General features: G+C 38.1%; 1 protein-coding gene across 3 annotated transcripts in view; it reads left to right on the top strand.

The window, feature by feature from the left end:
- The window catches only part of JMJD1C (jumonji domain containing 1C), a 551,993-nt gene that overhangs the window by 516,846 nt on the left and 15,569 nt on the right, over window positions 1–19,578 (top strand). For all 3 annotated transcript variants that reach the window (XM_053692264.1, XM_053692266.1, XM_053692265.1), the window contains 4 exons: window positions 10,894–11,062; window positions 12,413–12,503; window positions 18,005–18,135; window positions 19,239–19,361. In XM_053692264.1, the coding sequence (XP_053548239.1) occupies window positions 10,894–11,062; window positions 12,413–12,503; window positions 18,005–18,135; window positions 19,239–19,361 (514 nt within the window). The remainder of the gene's footprint in view (window positions 1–10,893; window positions 11,063–12,412; window positions 12,504–18,004; window positions 18,136–19,238; window positions 19,362–19,578) is intronic.

Here is a 19,578-nt window from a genome sequence, read left to right as displayed (position 1 = left end):
AGCGGAATTGCATAATCAATAAATAAATAGAAAGACAAAGCAACAGCTCTTACTCTAAATTTAAATAAATAAATTTAATTTCCACACCCCTTTATTATTATTATTATTATTACTATTATCGGTTATTTGTAAAGCGCCAACAGATTCTGCAGCCAGCGATAAACGAATGACAGACTTGTATATATGTACACTCTTGCACATGCTCAGTAGGACCTGGTGCCTCGTAAAGTGTGTATAAAATGATTGTGCATAATTTGATAGAAGTAAATTGCAAAGTTTTTAAAATTGCATGCTCTATCTAAATCATTAAAGGGACAGTCTATTCCAAAAAATGTATTGCCCTAAAACAAAGAAAATCCCTTTTTCTCCAACATAGGTGTGTCCGGTCCACGGCGTCATCCTTACTTGTGGGATATTCTCTTCCCCAACAGGAAATGGCAAAGAGCCCAGCAAAGCTGGTCACATGATCCCTCCTAGGCTCCGCCTACCCCAGTCATTCTCTTTGCCGTTGTACAGGCAACATCTCCACGGAGATGGCTTAGAGTTTTTTAGTGTTTAACTGTAGTTTTTATTATTCAATCAAGAGTTTGTTATTTTAAAATAGTGCTGGTATGTACTATTTACTCTGAAACAGAAAAGAGATGAAGATTTCTGTTTGTATGAGGAAAATGATTTTAGCAACCGTTACTAAAATCCATGGCTGTTCCACACAGGACTGTTGAGAGGAATTAACTTCAGTTGGGGGAACAGTGAGCAGTCTTTTGCTGCTTGAGGTATGACACATTCTAACAAGACGATGTAATGCTGGAAGCTGTCATTTTCCCTATGGGATCCGGTAAGCCATTTTTATTCAGACAGTAAATAAGGGCTTCACAAGGGCTTATTAAGACTGTAGACATTTTCTGGGCTAAATCGATTCATATATTACACATATTTAGCCTTGAGGAATCATTTAATCTGGGTATTTTTGTTAAATAATATCGGCAGGCACTGTTTTAGACACCTTATTCTCTAGGGGCTTTCCCTAATCATAGGCAGAGCCTCATTTTCGCGCCGGTATTGCGCACTTGTTTTTGAAAAGCATGACATGCAGTCGCATGTGTGAGGAGCTCTGATACATAGAAAAGACTTTCTGAAGGCGTCATTTGGTATCGTATTCCCCTTTGGGCTTGGTTGGGTCTCAGCAAAGCAGATACCTGGGACTGTAAAGGGGTTAAAGTTAAAAACGGCTCCGGTTCCGTTATTTTAAGGGTTAAAGCTTCCAAATTTGGTGTGCAATACTTTTAAGGCTTTAAGACACTGTGGTGAAATTTTGGTGAATTTTGAACAATTCCTTCATACTTTTTCGCAATTGCAGTAATAAAGTGTGTTCAGTTTAAAATTTAAAGTGACAGTAACGGTTTTATTTTAAAACGTTTTTTGTACTTTGTTATCAAGTTTATGCCTGTTTAACATGTCTGAACTACCAGATAGACTGTGTTCTGAATGTGGGGAAGCCAAGGTTCCTTCTCATTTAAATAAATGTGATTTATGTGACACTGAAAATGATGCCCAAGATGATTCCTCAAGTGAGGGGAGTAAGCATGGTACTGCATCATTCCCTCCTTCATCTACACGAGTCTTGCCCACTCAGGAGGCCCCTAGTACATCTAGCGCGCCAATACTCCTTACTATGCAACAATTAACGGCTGTAATGGATAATTCTATCAAAAACATTTTAGCCAAAATGCCCACTTATCAGCGTAAGCGCGACTGCTCTGTTTTAGATACTGAAGAGCATGAGGACGCTGATGATAATGGTTCTGAAATGCCCCTACACCAGTCTGAGGGGGCCAGGGAGGTTTTGTCTGAGGGAGAAATTTCAGATTCAGGGAAAATTTCTCAACAAGCTGAACCCGATGTGATTACATTTAAATTTAAGTTGGAACATCTCCGCGCTCTGCTTAAGGAGGTATTATCCACTCTGGATGATTGTGAGAATTTGATCATCCCAGAGAAACTATGTAAAATGGACAAGTTCCTAGAGGTCCCGGGGCTCCCAGAAGCTTTTCCTATACCCAAGCGGGTGGCGGACATTGTAAATAAAGAATGGGAAAGGCCCGGTATACCTTTCGTCCCTCCCCCCATATTTAAAAAATTGTTTCCTATGGTCGACCCTAGAAAGGACTTATGGCAGACTGTCCCCAAGGTCGAGGGAGCGGTTTCTACTTTAAACAAACGCACCACTATACCCATAGAAGATAGTTGTGTTTTCAAAGATCCTATGGATAAAAAATTAGAAGGTTTGCTTAAAAAGATGTTTGTTCAGCAAGGTTACCTTCTACAACCAATTTCATGCATTGTCCCTGTCACTACAGCCGCGTGTTTCTGGTTCGATGAGCTAGTAAGGGCGATCGATAGTGATTCTCCTCCTTATGAGGAGATTATGGACAGAATCCGTGCTCTCAAATTGGCTAATTCTTTCACCCTAGACGCCACTTTGCAATTGGCTAGGTTAGCGGCGAAGAATTCTGGGTTTGCTATTGTGGCGCGTAGAGCGCTTTGGTTGAAATCTTGGTCAGCGGATGCGTCTTCCAAGAACAAACTCCTTAACATTCCTTTCAAGGGGAAAACGCTGTTTGGCCCTGACTTGAAAGAGATTATCTCTGATATCACTGGGGGTAAGGGCCACGCCCTTCCTCAGGATAGGTCTTTCAAGGCCAAAAATAAACCCAATTTTCGTCCCTTTCGTAGAAACGGACCAGCCCCAAGTGCTACGTCCTCTAAGCAAGAGGGTAATACTTCTCAAGCCAAGCCAGCCTGGAGACCAATGCAAGGCTGGAACAAGGGAAAGCAGGCCAAGAAACCTGCCACTGCTACCAAGACAGCATGAAATGTTGGCCCCCGATCCGGGACCGGATCTGGTGGGGGGCAGACTCTCTCTCTTCGCTCAGGCTTGGGCAAGAGATGTTCTGGATCCTTGGGCACTAGAAATAGTCTCCCAAGGTTATCTTCTGGAATTCAAGGGGCTTCCCCCAAGGGGGAGGTTCCACAGGTCTCAATTGTCTTCAGACCACATAAAGAGACAGGCATTCTTACATTGTGTAGAAGACCTGTTAAAAATGGGAGTGATTCATCCTGTTCCATTAGGAGAACAAGGGATGGGGTTCTACTCCAATCTGTTCATAGTTCCCAAAAAAGAGGGAACGTTCAGACCAATCTTAGATCTCAAGATCTTAAACAAGTTTCTCAAGGTTCCATCGTTCAAAATGGAAACCATTCGAACAATTCTTCCTTCCATCCAGGAAGGTCAATTCATGACCACGGTGGATTTAAAGGATGCGTATCTACATATTCCTATCCACAAGGAACATCATCGGTTCCTAAGGTTCGCATTCCTGGACAAGCATTACCAGTTCGTGGCGCTTCCTTTCGGATTAGCCACTGCTCCAAGGATTTTCACAAAGGTACTAGGGTCCCTTCTAGCGGTGCTAAGACCAAGGGGCATTGCAGTAGTACCTTACTTGGACGACATTCTGATTCAAGCGTCGTCCCTTCCTCAAGCAAAGGCTCACACGGACATAGTCCTGGCCTTTCTCAGATCTCACGGATGGAAAGTGAACGTGGAAAAGAGTTCTCTATCTCCGTCGACAAGGGTTCCCTTCTTGGGAACAATAATAGACTCCTTAGAAATGAGGATTTTTCTGACAGAGGCCAGAAAAACAAAACTTCTAAACTCTTGTCAAACACTTCATTCCGTTCCTCTTCCTTCCATAGCGCAGTGCATGGAAGTAATAGGTTTGATGGTAGCGGCAATGGACATAGTTCCTTTTGCGCGCATTCATCTAAGACCATTACAACTGTGCATGCTCATCAGAGGACCAGAGACTCACTCCGTTGGTGGCTGTCCCTGGACAACCTGTCACAAGGGATGACCTTCCGCAGACCAGAGTGGGTCATTGTCACGACCGACGCCAGTCTGATGGGCTGGGGCGCGGTCTGGGGATCCCTGAAAGCTCAGGGTCTTTGGTCTCGGGAAGAATCTCTTCTACCGATAAATATTCTGGAACTGAGAGCGATATTCAATGCTCTCAAGGCTTGGCCTCAGCTAGCAAAGGCCAAGTTCATACGGTTTCAATCAGACAACATGACGACTGTTGCATACATCAACCATCAGGGGGGAACAAGGAGTTCCCTGGCGATGGAAGAAGTGACCAAAATCATTCAATGGGCGGAGACTCACTCCTGCCACCTGTCTGCAATCCACATCCCAGGAGTGGAAAATTGGGAAGCGGATTTTCTGAGTCGTCAGACATTACATCCGGGGGAGTGGGAACTCCATCCGGAAATCTTTGCCCAAATTACTCAACTGTGGGGCATTCCAGACATGGATCTGATGGCCTCTCGTCAGAACTTCAAGGTTCTTGCTACGGGTCCAGATCCAGGGATCCCAAGGCGACTCTAGTAGATGCACTAGTAGCACCTTGGACCTTCAAACTAGCTTATGTATTCCCGCCGTTTCCTCTCATCCCCAGGCTGGTAGCCAGGATCACTCAGGAGAGGGCGTCGGTGATCTTGATAGCTCCTGCGTGGCCACGCAGGACTTGGTATGCAGATCTGGTGAATATGTCATCGGCTCCACCATGGAAGCTACCTTTGAGACGAGACCTTCTTGTTCAAGGTCCGTTCGAACATCCGAATCTGGTCTCACTCCAGCTGACTGCTTGGAGATTGAACGCTTGATCTTATCAAAACGAGGGTTCTCAGATTCTGTTATTGATACTCTTGTTCAGGCCAGAAAGCCTGTAACTAGAAAAATTTACCACAAAATATGGAAAAAATATATCTGTTGGTGTGAATCTAAAGGATTCCCTTGGGACAAGGTAAAGATTCCGAAGATTCTATCCTTTCTTCAAGAAGGATTGGAGAAAGGATTATCTGCAAGTTCCTTGAAGGGACAGATTTCTGCCTTGTCTGTGTTACTTCACAAAAAACTGGCAGCTGTGCCAGATGTTCAAGCCTTTGTTCAGGCTCTGGTTAGAATCAAGCCTGTTTACAAACCTTTGACTCCTCCTTGGAGTCTCAACTTAGTTCTTTCAGTTCTTCAGGGGGTTCCGTTTGAACCCTTACATTCCGTTGATATTAAGTTATTATCTTGGAAAGTTTTGTTTTTGGTTGCAATTTCTTCTGCTAGAAGAGTTTCAGAATTATCTGCTCTGCAGTGTTCTCCTCCTTATCTGGTGTTCCATGCAGATAAGGTGGTTTTACGTACTAAACCTGGTTTTCTTCCAAAAGTTGTTTCTAACAAAAACATTAACCAGGAGATAGTCGTGCCTTCTTTGTGTCCGAAACCAGTTTCGAAGAAGGAACGTTTGTTGCACAATTTGGATGTTGTTCGCGCTCTAAAATTCTATTTAGATGCTACAAAGGATTTTAGACAAACATCTTCCTTGTTTGTTGTTTATTCTGGTAAAAGGAGAGGTCAAAAAGCAACTTCTACCTCTCTCTCTTTTTGGATCAAAAGCATCATCAGATTGGCTTACGAGACTGCCGGACGGCAGCCTCCTGAAAGAATCACAGCTCATTCCACTAGGGCTGTGGCTTCCACATGGGCCTTCAAGAACGAGGCTTCTGTTGATCAGATATGTAGGGCAGCGACTTGGTCTTCACTGCACACTTTTACCAAATTTTACAAGTTTGATACGTTTGCTTCTTCTGAGGCTATTTTTGGGAGAGAGGTTTTGCAAGCCGTGGTGCCTTCCATTTAGGTGACCTGATTTGCTCCCTCCCTTCATCCGTGTCCTTAAGCTTTGGTATTGGTTCCCACAAGTAAGGATGACGCCGTGGACCGGACACACCTATGTTGGAGAAAACAGAATTTATGTTTACCTGATAAATTACTTTCTCCAACGGTGTGTCCGGTCCACGGCCCGCCCTGGTTTTTTAATCAGGTCTGATAATTTATTTTCTTTAACTACAGTCACCACGGTATCATATGGTTTCTCCTATGCAAATATTCCTCCTTAACGTCGGTCGAATGACTGGGGTAGGCGGAGCCTAGGAGGGATCATGTGACCAGCTTTGCTGGGCTCTTTGCCATTTCCTGTTGGGGAAGAGAATATCCCACAAGTAAGGATGACGCCGTGGACCGGACACACCGTTGGAGAAAGTAATTTATCAGGTAAACATAAATTCTGTTATTACCCATTCCCCAGTTCTGCATAACCAACACAGTTATATTAATATAATTTTTACCTCTGTGATTACCTTGTATCTACAAAAAAAAGGCCTCTGCAGACTGCCCCCTTATCTCTGTAATATTTACAGACTTGCATTTTAGCCAATGAGTGCTGACTCATAAATTTTTAACTTTGCTGTCCCTTTAAATTAGAAAAAATGTTTATTCCACCCCTCCAAAAAATCCTCTATCCCAGTCAGCAGTGACACACAAGGACACAACGCATCAGCACGTATGCTGTCTTGGCATGGGACGGAGGGTTCCTGATGCACACATTTGTTCTGCTATGACCTTTCTGTTAGGCTAATAAACAGCTCTACTAAACATGAGTAGAAACATCAGAAGGTTTCTATCTTGAACTTCAGAATAAAGTACTATTCTTACCTTTACTGCTATGAACATTTTCTTAAAGGGACATGAAACCCAACATGCTTCTTTCATGATTCAGATAGAGCACTGGTTTTCAAACCTGTCTTCAGGCCTCCCCCTAAATATATTCCTATTATCAAAATGTCTTTGTTCTGTTTGTATCTTTTGTTGAAAAGCAGGGACATAAACTAAGCAGCATGCACATGCCTAGAGCACTAAATGGCAGCAGTTTTTTTAAGAATGTTATCCATTTGCAAGAGTTTGCTATGTAGCGCTCCAGATGCCTACCTAGGTATGTAATAAGATTTCTGCCAAAAAGGCAAGCGTGTGATTCTTTATCATTGTACATGAATTAATACATACAAATACAAATCTAAATTTTCATATATATATTTCTCCAACATAGGTGTGTCCGGTCCACGGCGTCATCCTTACTTGTGGGATATTCTCTTCCCCAACAGGAAATGGCAAAGAGCCCAGCAAAGCTGGTCACATGATCCCTCCTAGGCTCCGCCTTCCCCAGTCATTCTCTTTGCCGTTGTACAGGCAACATCTCCACGGAGATGGCTTAGAGTTTTTTGGTGTTTAACTGTAGTTTTTATTATTCAATCAAGAGTTTGTTATTTTAAAATAGTGCTGGTATGTACTATTTACTCTGAAACAGAAAGGTGATGAAGATTTCTGTTTGTAAGAGGAAAATGATTTTAGCAACCGTTACTAAAATCGATGGCTGTTTCCACACAGGACTGTTGAGAGGAATTAACTTCAGTTGGGGGAAACAGTGAGCAGACTTTTGCTGCTTGAGGTATGACACATTTCTAACAAGACGATGTAATGCTGGAAGCTGTCATTTTCCCTATGGGATCCGGTAAGCCATTTTTATTACATAAGAAAAAAAGGGCTTCACAAGGGCTTTTAAGACTGTAGACATTTTCTGGGCTAAAACGATTGATATATAAACATATTTTATACTTCATAGCTTTGAGGAATTATTTTATTCTTGGGAATTATGTAAAATAACCGGCAGGCACTGTATTGGACACCTTATCCTCTAGGGGCTTTCCCTAATCATAGGCAGAGCCTCATTTTCGCGCCTCTATTGCGCACTTGTTTTTAGGAAGCATGACATGCAGATGCATGTGTGAGGAGCTCTGATACACAGAAAAGACTTTCTGAAGGCGTCATTTGGTATCGTATTCCCCTTTGGGCTTGGTTGGGTCTCAGCAAAGCAGATACCAGGGACTGTAAAGGGGTTAAATATAAAAACGGCTCCGGTTCCGTTATTTTAAGAGTTAAAGCTTTCAAATTTGGTGTGCAATACTTTTAAGGCTTTAAGACACTGTGGTGAAATTTTGGTGAATTTTGAACAATTCCTTCATACTTTTTCACATTTGCAGTAATAAAGTGTGTTCAGTTTAAAATTTAAAGTAAGGGCTGTGGCTTCCACATGGGCCTTCAAGAACGAGGCTTCTGTTGATCAGATATGTAAGGCAGCGACTTGGTCTTCACTGCACACTTTTACTAAATTTTACAAGTTTGATACTTTTGCTTCTTCTGAGGCTATTTTTGGGAGAAAGGTTTTGCAAGCCGTGGTGCCTTCCATCTAGGTGACCTGATTTGCTCCCTCCCTTCATCCGTGTCCTAAAGCTTTGGTATTGGTTCCCACAAGTAAGGATGACGCCGTGGACCGGACACACCTATGTTGGAGAAAACAGAATTTATGTTTACCTGATAAATTACTTTCTCCAACGGTGTGTCCGGTCCACGGCCCGCCCTGGTTTTTTAATCAGGTCCGATAATTTATTTTCTTTAACTACAGTCACCACGGTATCATATGATTTCTCCTATGCAAATATTCCTCCTTTACGTCGGTCGAATGACTGGGGAAGGCGGAGCCTAGGAGGGATCATGTGACCAGCTTTGCTGGGCTCTTTGCCATTTCCTGTTGGGGAAGAGAATATCCCACAAGTAAGGATGACGCGGTGGACCGGACACACCGTTGGAGAAAGTAATTTATCAGGTAAACATAAATTCTGTTTTTTTTAAATACAATTCTTTAATTAAAAATGCACATCTCTTTTTATTATGGAAGTACAGTTTTGCTTTTTGGTAGTTTGTCTGGGAACCATCAAAATCAATATTCCTTAATCCATTATTATTATAAAACTAAGCACTTTGGGCATGTTGTATTGTAAAACATTAAAAAACATAGTTTGAAAGAAGACCACATGCAAAAGTGAGTTTTGTTCTGCTACTAAGAAAACTGTACTTAACCCTTTGAGTGCTAAGCACTTTCCCACCTGGGTTCCTTAGCTTATATAAGTTTTTTTTTTTTAACTTTTTTTTTTTTTTAAATATATAACTTTTTTTTTTTTTTTTAGATCCTCTTACACCCTAGGAAAGGTTAGGCGATTACGTTTCCAACGGTGGGTCTTGGGGGTCTGTAGCTGCTTAGATGCCTGAGATCTAGGCTTCTAAGCAGCATGCCCCCTTTCCCTATACTTGTCAATGTAATTTTTAAATAAAGTTGCACGGTGATGTCATCACGTCATTGTGCATGACGTCACCGTGCAAAAAGTAAAGACCCGGAGATGCCTGTCACTATACAGGCCTGATCGCCGGGGTAGGAGCGGGTGAGAGCTCCCAGATCTCCCGCAAAGTGGTAGAGTGCTAGCGCGGCTCTGAGCCGTCGTTAGCCCCTGAGTGGGTTAAAACATCAAAATCAATATTCCTCTGTATAGTGTTGTATGATGCAAATGACAACAATTACGTCTGGCATTTTAAACCATGTTGTATGTTACATGATAAATGTTAAAAAAGTTTACCTGAGATGTTAATGTGCTGGGATTATCAGCCATTTCTCCACATTTATTTAAAAACCAAAAGAGCAGCTAGTTCCCTGGCAAACTACTGAACGGAATGCTGTGACATCACAAGTCCTTTAGCAAACTGGGAACTAGAATTTATTTTTGACAGTATTTTGACACATACTAGAAGTAAAATTCCAACAAAAAAAAGCATTGTACTTCCAAAAGAAAAAAAATGTATTTCCAAAACACAAAAGTGTAATTCCAAAAAAGAATTCTATTCATAATTAAAGATTTGTATTCTTAAAAAAAAAATTGTATTTAAAAATGTTAATTTGTATTCATATGTCACAATTTATGTGCAATGATAAAGAATCACACACGCTTTCCTTTTTGACTGCAATCTTATTCCATACCTAGGTATCTCTTCAATAAAGAATACAGTGGGAATACAGCAAATTTGATAGCAGAAGTAATTTGAAAACTTTTTTTAAAATTTGCATGCTCTGTCTTAAAGGGACACCGAACCCAATTTTTTTCTTTCATGATTCAGATAGAGCATGGAATTTTAAGCCACTTTCTAATTTACTCCTATTATCAATTTTTCTTCGTTCTCTTGCTATCTTTATTTTAAAAGCAGGAATGTAAATAAATTCATCCACCAATGAAAAAGTGCTGTCCAGAGGTCTGAATAGATGCCTTCTTTTTCAAATAAAGATATCAAGAGAACGAAGAAAAATTAATAGGAGGAGTAAATTAGAAAGTTGCTTAAAATTGCATGATCTATCTGAATCATGAAAGAAAAAATTTGGGTTCAGTGTCCCTTTAATCACAAAAGAAAACAGCATCTGGTATTTTAGGATATTAAATAAAATGTACTAATTGGTTTAAGTATTTTATTATAACATGACTGGCCAACAGTAACTATTTTTTAGCTTCTACTAAGGGGTTAAATGCACTGTTAGTGTTGCACACAAGGCACCCTCCCTACCTGTTGTTGGTGGATACGCGTATATGAATTACTTGACACAGGCCTTGTTGTGCTCTGGAGCAGTAATGCACTGTGGCTTCTGAGCGTGACTTTTACTGTGGGTTTAACTCCACTTGAAGGTTTTACACACAGCTGACAATGAGCATTTATCTACTAAGATTTTTTTTTTTTTTTAAATTAGAGCATTTTATTATTGCGTTACGTTTCTTTTAAACAGATGTGCCCTCTCTAGTTTTACATGTGAGTTACAAGGTACAAGCCACAAACAAGGCTGTTAAGTAAAATGTGTGTGTATATATATATATATATTTTTTTTTACAATTTGGATACACAACTGTTATTGTGGGTAGAAATGTGATTAAAATCTCTTAGGAACACATTGGCTTATTTCAAGCGGATCCAAAAACCTGTTTTACCAGAACATTACATAGTGTCCAGAAGTATAAACCGCATGTACTGTACAGATTGTTCATAGATGCTAATTAACTGTGTACATGCTTAATTAATAGACCGTTGTCGTATCTGGGACACACAAAAAGATGAATGCCAGTCTTTGGAAATCTGAAGCCGTGAGCCAAGATTTTGGAAATCATCAAGGAGACCTTCTGAACTGCAAAGAGGGAGTTGTTTCAAGTGGCAATGTCAAGGAATTCTGGGATGGATTTGAGGACGTATCAAGTAAGTGCACTGTTTGTATTACTGTGTATTTTTTTTTTAACTTTGTATCTATCTTAAAGTAAGGTGACTAGACATCCCCGATTTTAGGGGACAGTCCCCGGATTGAGGAGACTGTCCCCTTAAAAATGATATCCCTTGAAAATGTCCCCGGCTCCTGTTGAACTGTCCCCCGCTCCTGTTGTATTGCATCCAAGCGCTGGGAGGAAGTGATCGTCCTGATAACGTCACTTTGTCCCAGCGTATGACAAGCAGCGCGCAGGTCAGGAGGAAAGAACTTGTGTATGTATGCCTGTGCGTGTATGTACATGTGTGTATATTTATGCTTGTGTGTATGTGCGTGTGTGTGTATATATATATATATATATATATGTATGCTTGTGTCTGTGTATATGTATGCGTGTGTGTATGTGTGCACATGTATGCTTGTGTGTTTGTGTGTGTGTGTATATGTATGCTTGTATGTGTGTGTATGTGCATGTGTGTATATGTATGTTTGTGTGTTTTGTGTGTATATGTATGCTTGTGTGTATATGTATGCTTGTCTGTATATGTATGCTTGTGTGTATATGTATGTGTCTATATGTATGCTTGTGTGTGTGTGTGTATATATGTATGCTTGTCTGTATATGTATGCTTGTGTGTATATGTATGTGTCTATATGTATGCTTGTGTGTGTGTGTGTGTGTGTGTGTGTATATATGTATGCTTGTATGTGTATGTATGCGTGTGTGTGTGTCTATGTATGCGTGTGTATATGTATGCTTGTGTGTATATGTATGCTTGTGTGTATATGTATGCTTGTGTGTGCGTGTGTGTATATGTATGCTTGTGTGTGCGTGTGTGTATATGTCCCCGGATTTAATTCTTAAAATCTGGTCACCTTATCTTAAAGGGGCAGTATACACCGATTTTTATAAAACTGTATGTAATAGACACTACTATAACAAAGAATACGCACAGACACTGATCTAAAAATCCAGTATAAGCCCTTTTAAAAACTTATTTAGAAGCTCCAAGTTTAGCACTGTTGATGAGGTTAGCTGGAACACCTTGTGAAAGAGGCTAGGAGCAGATATCCCCCCCCCCCCGCCCTGCATATGAAAAGAAAGATTAGACAAACATGAGCCAGTATTAGTCTGTAAACGTATGTATACATCTGACACTTTGGGGCTTAATTAGGAGTCTGAAAATCAGACTCCTAACCAAGAATGTTATAAAAAATAAGCAAAGCTATACATTGTTACAAAAACACTCCCAGATGGGCTGTATAAATGGATCATCTACAAAACATGTATCCAAAGAAAAATCTAGTGTATAATGTCCCTTTAATTCTTTTTCTTTTTATTAAAGAACGGCAGAAATTGAAGACTGGAGAAACCATCCTGTTGAAACTGAAAGATCAGCCTTCTGGGGATGATTTTAAAAATATGATGTCTGCTAGGTAGGCTGCGTATCTTGATAATGTATGTGCAACTTACATTATATGGCTGATTTAAAGGGAAACTGAACCCACATTTTTTATTTTGTGATTCAGAAAGAGCATGCAATTTTAAGCAACTTTCTAATTTACTCCGATTATCAATTTTTCTTCGTTCACTTGCTATCTTTATTTGAAAAAGAAGGCATCTAAGCTTTTTTTTTTATTCAGGACTCTGGACAGCACTTTTTTATTGGTGGATGAATTTATACACCAATCAGCATGAACAACCCAGGTTGTTCACCAAAAATGGGCCGGCATCTAAACTTACATACTTGCATTTCAAATAAAGATACCAAGAGAATGAAGAAAATTTGATAATAGGAGTAAATTAGAAAGTTGCTTAAAATGTCATGCTCTATGAATCACGAAAGAAAAAAATTTGGGTTCAGTGTCCCTTTAACTATTGGTCTAAATAAACAAATTACAATTTTGAGTTTTTCCATTATTCGCTCAATAACAAAATGAATGGGGGGGGGGGGGAGAGAATTGCTAAGTTGTTTATCTGTTAACTTGTATACCTATCTAAAAAATATAGAAACATAAATGAACGAATTTGCACATTAATAGTTTGGTTTTTTTTGTTAATGGAAAAATAACAGGGAAATTAGTTCAGATTTGTTATTTCTTTCTTAGACAGATTATTAAAAAAAAAATATTAGAGATGTGCAGCCAAAAAATTTTCATTTCGGACAAAATTTTGATTCCATTCAGGGAAATTAGTTTCCCCGAATATTCGGTGGCTGCACTATTCTGTATTCTTTTCATTTAAAACTAAACAAATACTGAATGTTTTAGTTGTTTAAACATGTACATTAGTTTTCTTTAAAACAAATGTAAATGTTTCAAAGCTACAGGTGAAAAGTTCACCTGTAGCTACATTACTTATCTTAAAGGGACACTAAACCCAATTTTTTTCTTTCATGATTCAGATAGAGCAGGCAATTTTTAGCAACTTTCTAATTTACTCCTATTATCACTTTTTCTTTGTTCTCTTGCTATCTTTATTTTAAAAAAGGCATCTAAGCTAAGGAGCCAGACAATTTTTTGTTAAGAACCTTGGACAGCACTTGTTTAATGGTGGGTGCATTTAGCCACCAATCAGCAAGCATAACCCAGGTTGTAAATCAAAAATGGCAGGCTTCTAAACTTACATTCTTGCTTTTCAACTAAAGATATCAAGAGAATAAAGAAAAATTGATAATGGGAGTAAATTAGAAAGTTGCTTAAAATTGCATGCTCTATCTGAATCATGAAAGAAAAAAAGTTGGGTTGTTCCTTTAAATGTGCTCTGGAGAGCATTCATTCTGATATTCTTTCTTTAAAACGAAAATCTGAATGCATTTCTCTAAATAATGTCTATGTACAATAGTTATATGCAGGCTTATGTCTGTTTTTGCTGATTCAAGCATCAGTCTGTCTTTCTCGAGAACATGCCCATATAAATGGGCTGACCCTGCAGAAATAGAATACCTATTTCTCTTTCTATACATTAAGGCCTGTTTAACTTATCTACCTCTCTACAATGGCCAGTAGTTAGTGCAATTGAAAAGGAAAATGTATTATTGTATTATTATTATTATACTTTATTTATGAAGTGCCAACATATGGATACAATTTATTTAAATAAAACAATGATATAAAACTTGTAAGAGACAAGACAAAATTTACAAACACATACAGGAGGAATTGAGGGCCCTATTCCCGTGGGAACTTACATATACCCCGCCGGGAACTTACATATACCCCGCTGGAAACTTATTTGCTACTGCAAAATAATATTTTTTTAAATGACAAAATAAAGGTAAAGGAGCTAACTTGATAGTTCAAAACGTGTGTGTGTGTATGTATATATATATATATTGGGAGTACATTAAAGCAGATTTATAGTAGAATGTCCCTTTTAAAAAGGGCAGGAGTTGTCATTTAACAAAGTATGTAGTTGCCTACGAGGCAAATGGTGTGGTTTCTAATTCCAATCTACAGAATGAGCTCTATATTTGACTGTCTAGTACACTGGATCAGGGTTTGTTAATGTATTTGTATACGTAGAGCAACGGCTACATTCAACTCTGATGTGAAACACTTTACGTTTGCAGCTTTTGGGAAATAGGAAACCCCATTCACTAGTTCTCACTGCGTAAATAAAAGTTATAAATTCTCTGCTTACTATTATATTGCACATACCACCTAAAAGGGACTTAACACACAATTCAACCTCCTCATAAAATGTTAAATTATGCATATAAAGTTTAAACAAATACTGTGCCACTAGAGGTTGAAAAACATACTCAAGACTTCAGGAGCTTAAATATATATATATATATATATATATATATATATATATATATATATATATATATATATATATATATATATTAAAATTCCACACATTGCTTGATCAGTGCAGTAGCTGATATAGATATCTGTCCCTAATTGTCCACATCAGATATGTCCCTGGTATGCAATTCAATTAAAATTTTGCTCACAAAGTGAGTTAAATGCTTTTAGAATATTTAATGTGTCTGCTATGCATTGCTTACTTGTTCTTGGTATTTGGCCTCTGAATTAATTTATGGCTCTTTCATATGACCATGTTAAACTAATGGAAAAGCACCCCCTGCTGGCAGTTTTTATTAATGTCATGTAACGGTTACTAGCTAGCACTATTACTGTACTATGTAGTCATTATATTATTAATTTAAATCAATTGTGTTCCTCATAACTATTGCTTGTTTGCTGATAATGACAATTCCCTCATCTCTATTGGTGGAAAGGCAGAAGCCTCTGCAAGCTCAATAAAAAAAATGTTGATATATTTAGCACAAGAACATTTAGTTAAAGGGACATGAAACCCCCCAAAAAATCTTTCATGATTCAAATAGAGAATACAATTTTAAACAACTTTCTAATTTTCTTCTATTATCTAATTTACTTCATTCTCTTGGTATCCTTTGTTGAAAGCATATCTAGATAGGCTCAGGAGCTTGGAACTAGCTGCTGATTGGGGGCTGACCTTGTATACCCCTTTTTATTGGCGTACAAATGTGTTCAGCTGGCTCCCAGGAGTGCATTGATGCTTCTTCAAAAAGATACCAAAAGAATGAAGCAAAATTAATAACGGAAGTAAATTGGAAAGATGCTTAAAAATGTATAATCTATCTGAATCACGAAAGAAACATGTTGGGTTTCATGTCCCTTTAAAAATGTCTGTGTTACATGTTGAAAATCTTAAGTATCAACTCTGCATTGGCTGTTATCAAGCCATGAACCAATCCAGTTAAAGGGACAGTCTAGTCAAATGTTTTCTTTCATGTTGCAGATATAGAACGCCATTTTAAGCAACTTTCTTATTTACTCCTATTATCAATATTTCTTTGTTCTCTATGTATCTTTCATTGAAAAAGCAGGAATGTAAGCATAGGAGCCGGCCCATTTTTGGTTCAGCACCCGGGTAGCATTTTCTGATTGGTGTCTAAATGTAGCCAACAATCAGCAAGTTCTAACCAGGAGATGAACCAAAAATGCGCCAGCTCCTAAGCTTACATTCAAATAAAGATACCTAAAGAACAAATAAAAATTGATAATAGGAGTAAATGATAAAGTTGCTTAAAATTGCATGCTCTATCTGAATCATGAAAGTTTAATTTTGACTAGACTGTTCCTTTAGTATCTGTATAGTGCACATTGTGCACTGAACTCTTATATTAAATATAATATAACAATATAGGAGCTTTTATGTATCTTAAAACCAAACCAAGTGCCAGATTCCAAGAATTTAAAGTGAAGGTAAACTATGGTGAATGAAAGCCCGTTTTATAAAAATACTATTAAAAACAGGGGCACTTAAATTCATCAAAGTTTACAAAGCAGCCATTTTGATTAAAAACGTATCTTTTTTTTCTTTTCGCAGCTACAGCAGCTTTCTCCTCCTGGAAATCTTCTCTTCACACGTCAGCAATGACTAAATTGGCTTCCTCCAATCAGGGCTTTCCCCCCAGGGTGGTTATTGCCTGAGGCCATTCTGTGATTGGAGGAAGCCGGATTAGGCATTGCTAACGTGTGAAAAGAGGATTTCCAGCAGGGGGAAGCTGCTCTGGCTGTGAAAAAAACAAAGGTAAGTTTTTTAATCAAAACGGCTGCTTTGTAAACTTTGATGAATGAAAGTGCCCCTGTTTTTAATAGTATTTTTAAAAAACGGGCTTTCGTTCATCAAAGTTTACCTTCACTTTAACTTTTTTTTAAATTTACAGTCTCTAACGGCTAATGATTCTTTTAGTAGTAGGAAACTTCAGAGAATGCGAATCATTATTCAGTTTTCCTTTCTCACTAATAAAATGAATTTATTTAAGCCTATCTAAATTCACTTATAATAAATGTCAAATAAAATGTGCATTAATCTATTTCAGTTTTAAATAGAAGCATTTTTGCAATATAATTGCACTGTGCACGAGCATTCATACAACTCAACTTTTCAGAGAGTCAGCAGTGGCTTGTATGACACAAATTAAGGGTACGCAAAACCAAAATTTTAAGCAACTTTCTAATTTACTCCTATTATAAAAAATGGTTTTGTTCTCTTGCTATCTATATTTGAAAAGCAGGAATGAAAGCTTAAGGTCCCAACCATTTTTGGTTAAGAACCTGGGTAGCATTTGCTGATTGATGGCTACATTTAGCCCACCACTCAGCAGGTGAGCTATCGAGCAGCTTGCAAAGGAACAAGATCTTTCTGCCTATAAATCAGTCCAGATTGGAATGCATAGAAAGAACTGTTCAGCAAATGTTTTTGTTCATTTAACTTAGTTTAATTATATATTCTGTATTGTGTGATTATTTTATTATGTTTATAATGCTGTTTAGCATTTAAAGTCTTCATTTCAAAGCTTTAAAAATAATGTATTAGGTGTTACTTATGACAATTTTGAGAGGGGCCTGGAACCTAACTCCCTCACTTCCCATTGACTTACATTATAAACTGGGTTTCAATTTACAACGGTTTCGATTTACAACCATTCCTTCTGGAACCTAACCCCGGCATAAACTGAGGGCTACCTGAATATTTAAATCCTAATTCTCTAGTCACAGGTAGCATATGTGCATACAGCTCCGAAACAGTATAACTTTTAGCATAAACTGCTTATGGAAGAATATTGCAAAAATGCTTTTATTAAAAAATTGAAATGTATTAATTCACAGAACAAGTTAGACCTTTCTATCCTTTTTCATTGCTTATTATGTTTGCATTCCAGCCTTTGATTGCTTAACAGACATTCTCAAATTTGGCCCTCCAGAGGTTTTGGAACTACATTTACCATGATGCTCAGCCAGCATATCAGCTGGCCAAGCATCATGGGAAATGTAGCTCCAAAACCCCTGGAGGGCCAAGTTTGAGCATGTCTGACTTAGAATGTTGAAAATAATTTAGATATCTTTATATATCTATATATTCCATGTGTTGCCAGGCATGAAGATTTCTTTAAAATATTACCAGTGCCAGAATACTGCAACCCAGATGGCAAATTCAACCTCGCATCGCATATGCCATCATTTTTTGTTCGTCCAGACTTGGGTCCAAGAATGTGCAGTGCATATGGTAGGTTGGTTGTGTTTTCCAGTCATGACTTAACGACCATTAAATACAGTAGATAAATGTATAGTAAAATGACTATAAGAGCTGGTAATCATAAACTCATTGGCTTGGAGAGAAATCACTCAAAATCTTTGGGGGGGTTTTGTTTTTTTAGAATTATTTTGTAATCTAGGGGTCTCTCATTCACACACAGTACCCTGCATAGTAAGATAAACATCTCACTAGGTAAAATTTGCCTTTATAAAAATATTTAAGCGACCTCACAGTACAGACGAGAATTCTTAGATACTCTCGCCAAAGCATAAAGCTTTAGACCATCTGGACACTAAGTCTGAGTTTCAAATTACAAATTTCAACGTTGCTTCCATTTTCCCTGCTCACTATATCAGTTGACAGCAATCAGCCAATCACAAACTGTAGATCCGGATATATTGTGAACTCTTGGACATACTTAGTAGGAATATATATAATACATGAGTATTATCTATTGGCATGAGTACTATATGGCAGCACTAGTGCCTGCAATGCATTGCTCTATATGCCTACCTAGGTATCTCTTCAAAACAGAATATCATGGGAACTAAGTAAATTTGATAACGGAAGTAAATTGGAAACTTTTTTAAGTCACAAAAGAAAATGTTTGGATTTCATAGTCCTTTAAAAAGCAAATGACAAAGTACTCTGCAGCATTTGGAAAACCTAGGTTTTTAATTTTGCTTTCTGGCCTCGCTAGCGAGTGTGGGACAAAGCACATTTTATTTCAAGAGGTGTTTAAGTCCCTTTAATGAGTTATGAAAAATGAATTTGCATACATTTCACTTATTGTAAGGAAAATGATGTGGCTTAATCTAATTTACAGGACTACTAGCGTTAGCAGGGATTTGGTTTTATTTTCATCATTCATTTAAATAAAAATGCAAACATATTTTTAAATACAGAATTTTATAAATATGTCAGGGGTCAAGCAATAGTAGGCAAACTGCTTAAAAAAGAGTGAGAAAAAAGTTGATTTTCTGTCCGTTTAAAATAATATTTTAACAATATTTGCTTTTTGCAGAAGGTTCTTGTTGTTGGTTGTGAAACTAAAGTACTTTATTCAATTGCAGGAGTAATTGCCACCAGGGACCAAGACACTGGAACTACTAATCTTCATATTGAAGTTTCGGATTTAGTAAACATTCTTGTCTACGTTGGTGCAGTAAAAGGCAATGGAGCCCATTCTAAAGCAGGTACGGTATATCCATGCACTTAAAGGGACAGTGTACTGTCAAATGTTTTCAATTTTATCTGCTGAAGTGTATTAAATAGTTTACAAATTGCACATTTATCTTCATTTTGGCATATGAAATAGCTGTTTTTGCCTGTGGTATCCCTACCTGTATTGAAAGTCTCTATATTTACGTATTGGCTATAGAAAATCTGTGTAAACATAGCCAGCACAAAGAA

Source organism: Bombina bombina, chromosome 9 (genome assembly GCF_027579735.1).
Source record: "Bombina bombina isolate aBomBom1 chromosome 9, aBomBom1.pri, whole genome shotgun sequence".
In the NCBI taxonomy this organism is placed as follows: Eukaryota; Metazoa; Chordata; class Amphibia; order Anura; family Bombinatoridae; genus Bombina; species Bombina bombina.
The sequence above is the reverse complement of the archived record's forward strand: the minus strand, read 5'-3'. Positions and strand labels throughout refer to the sequence as shown.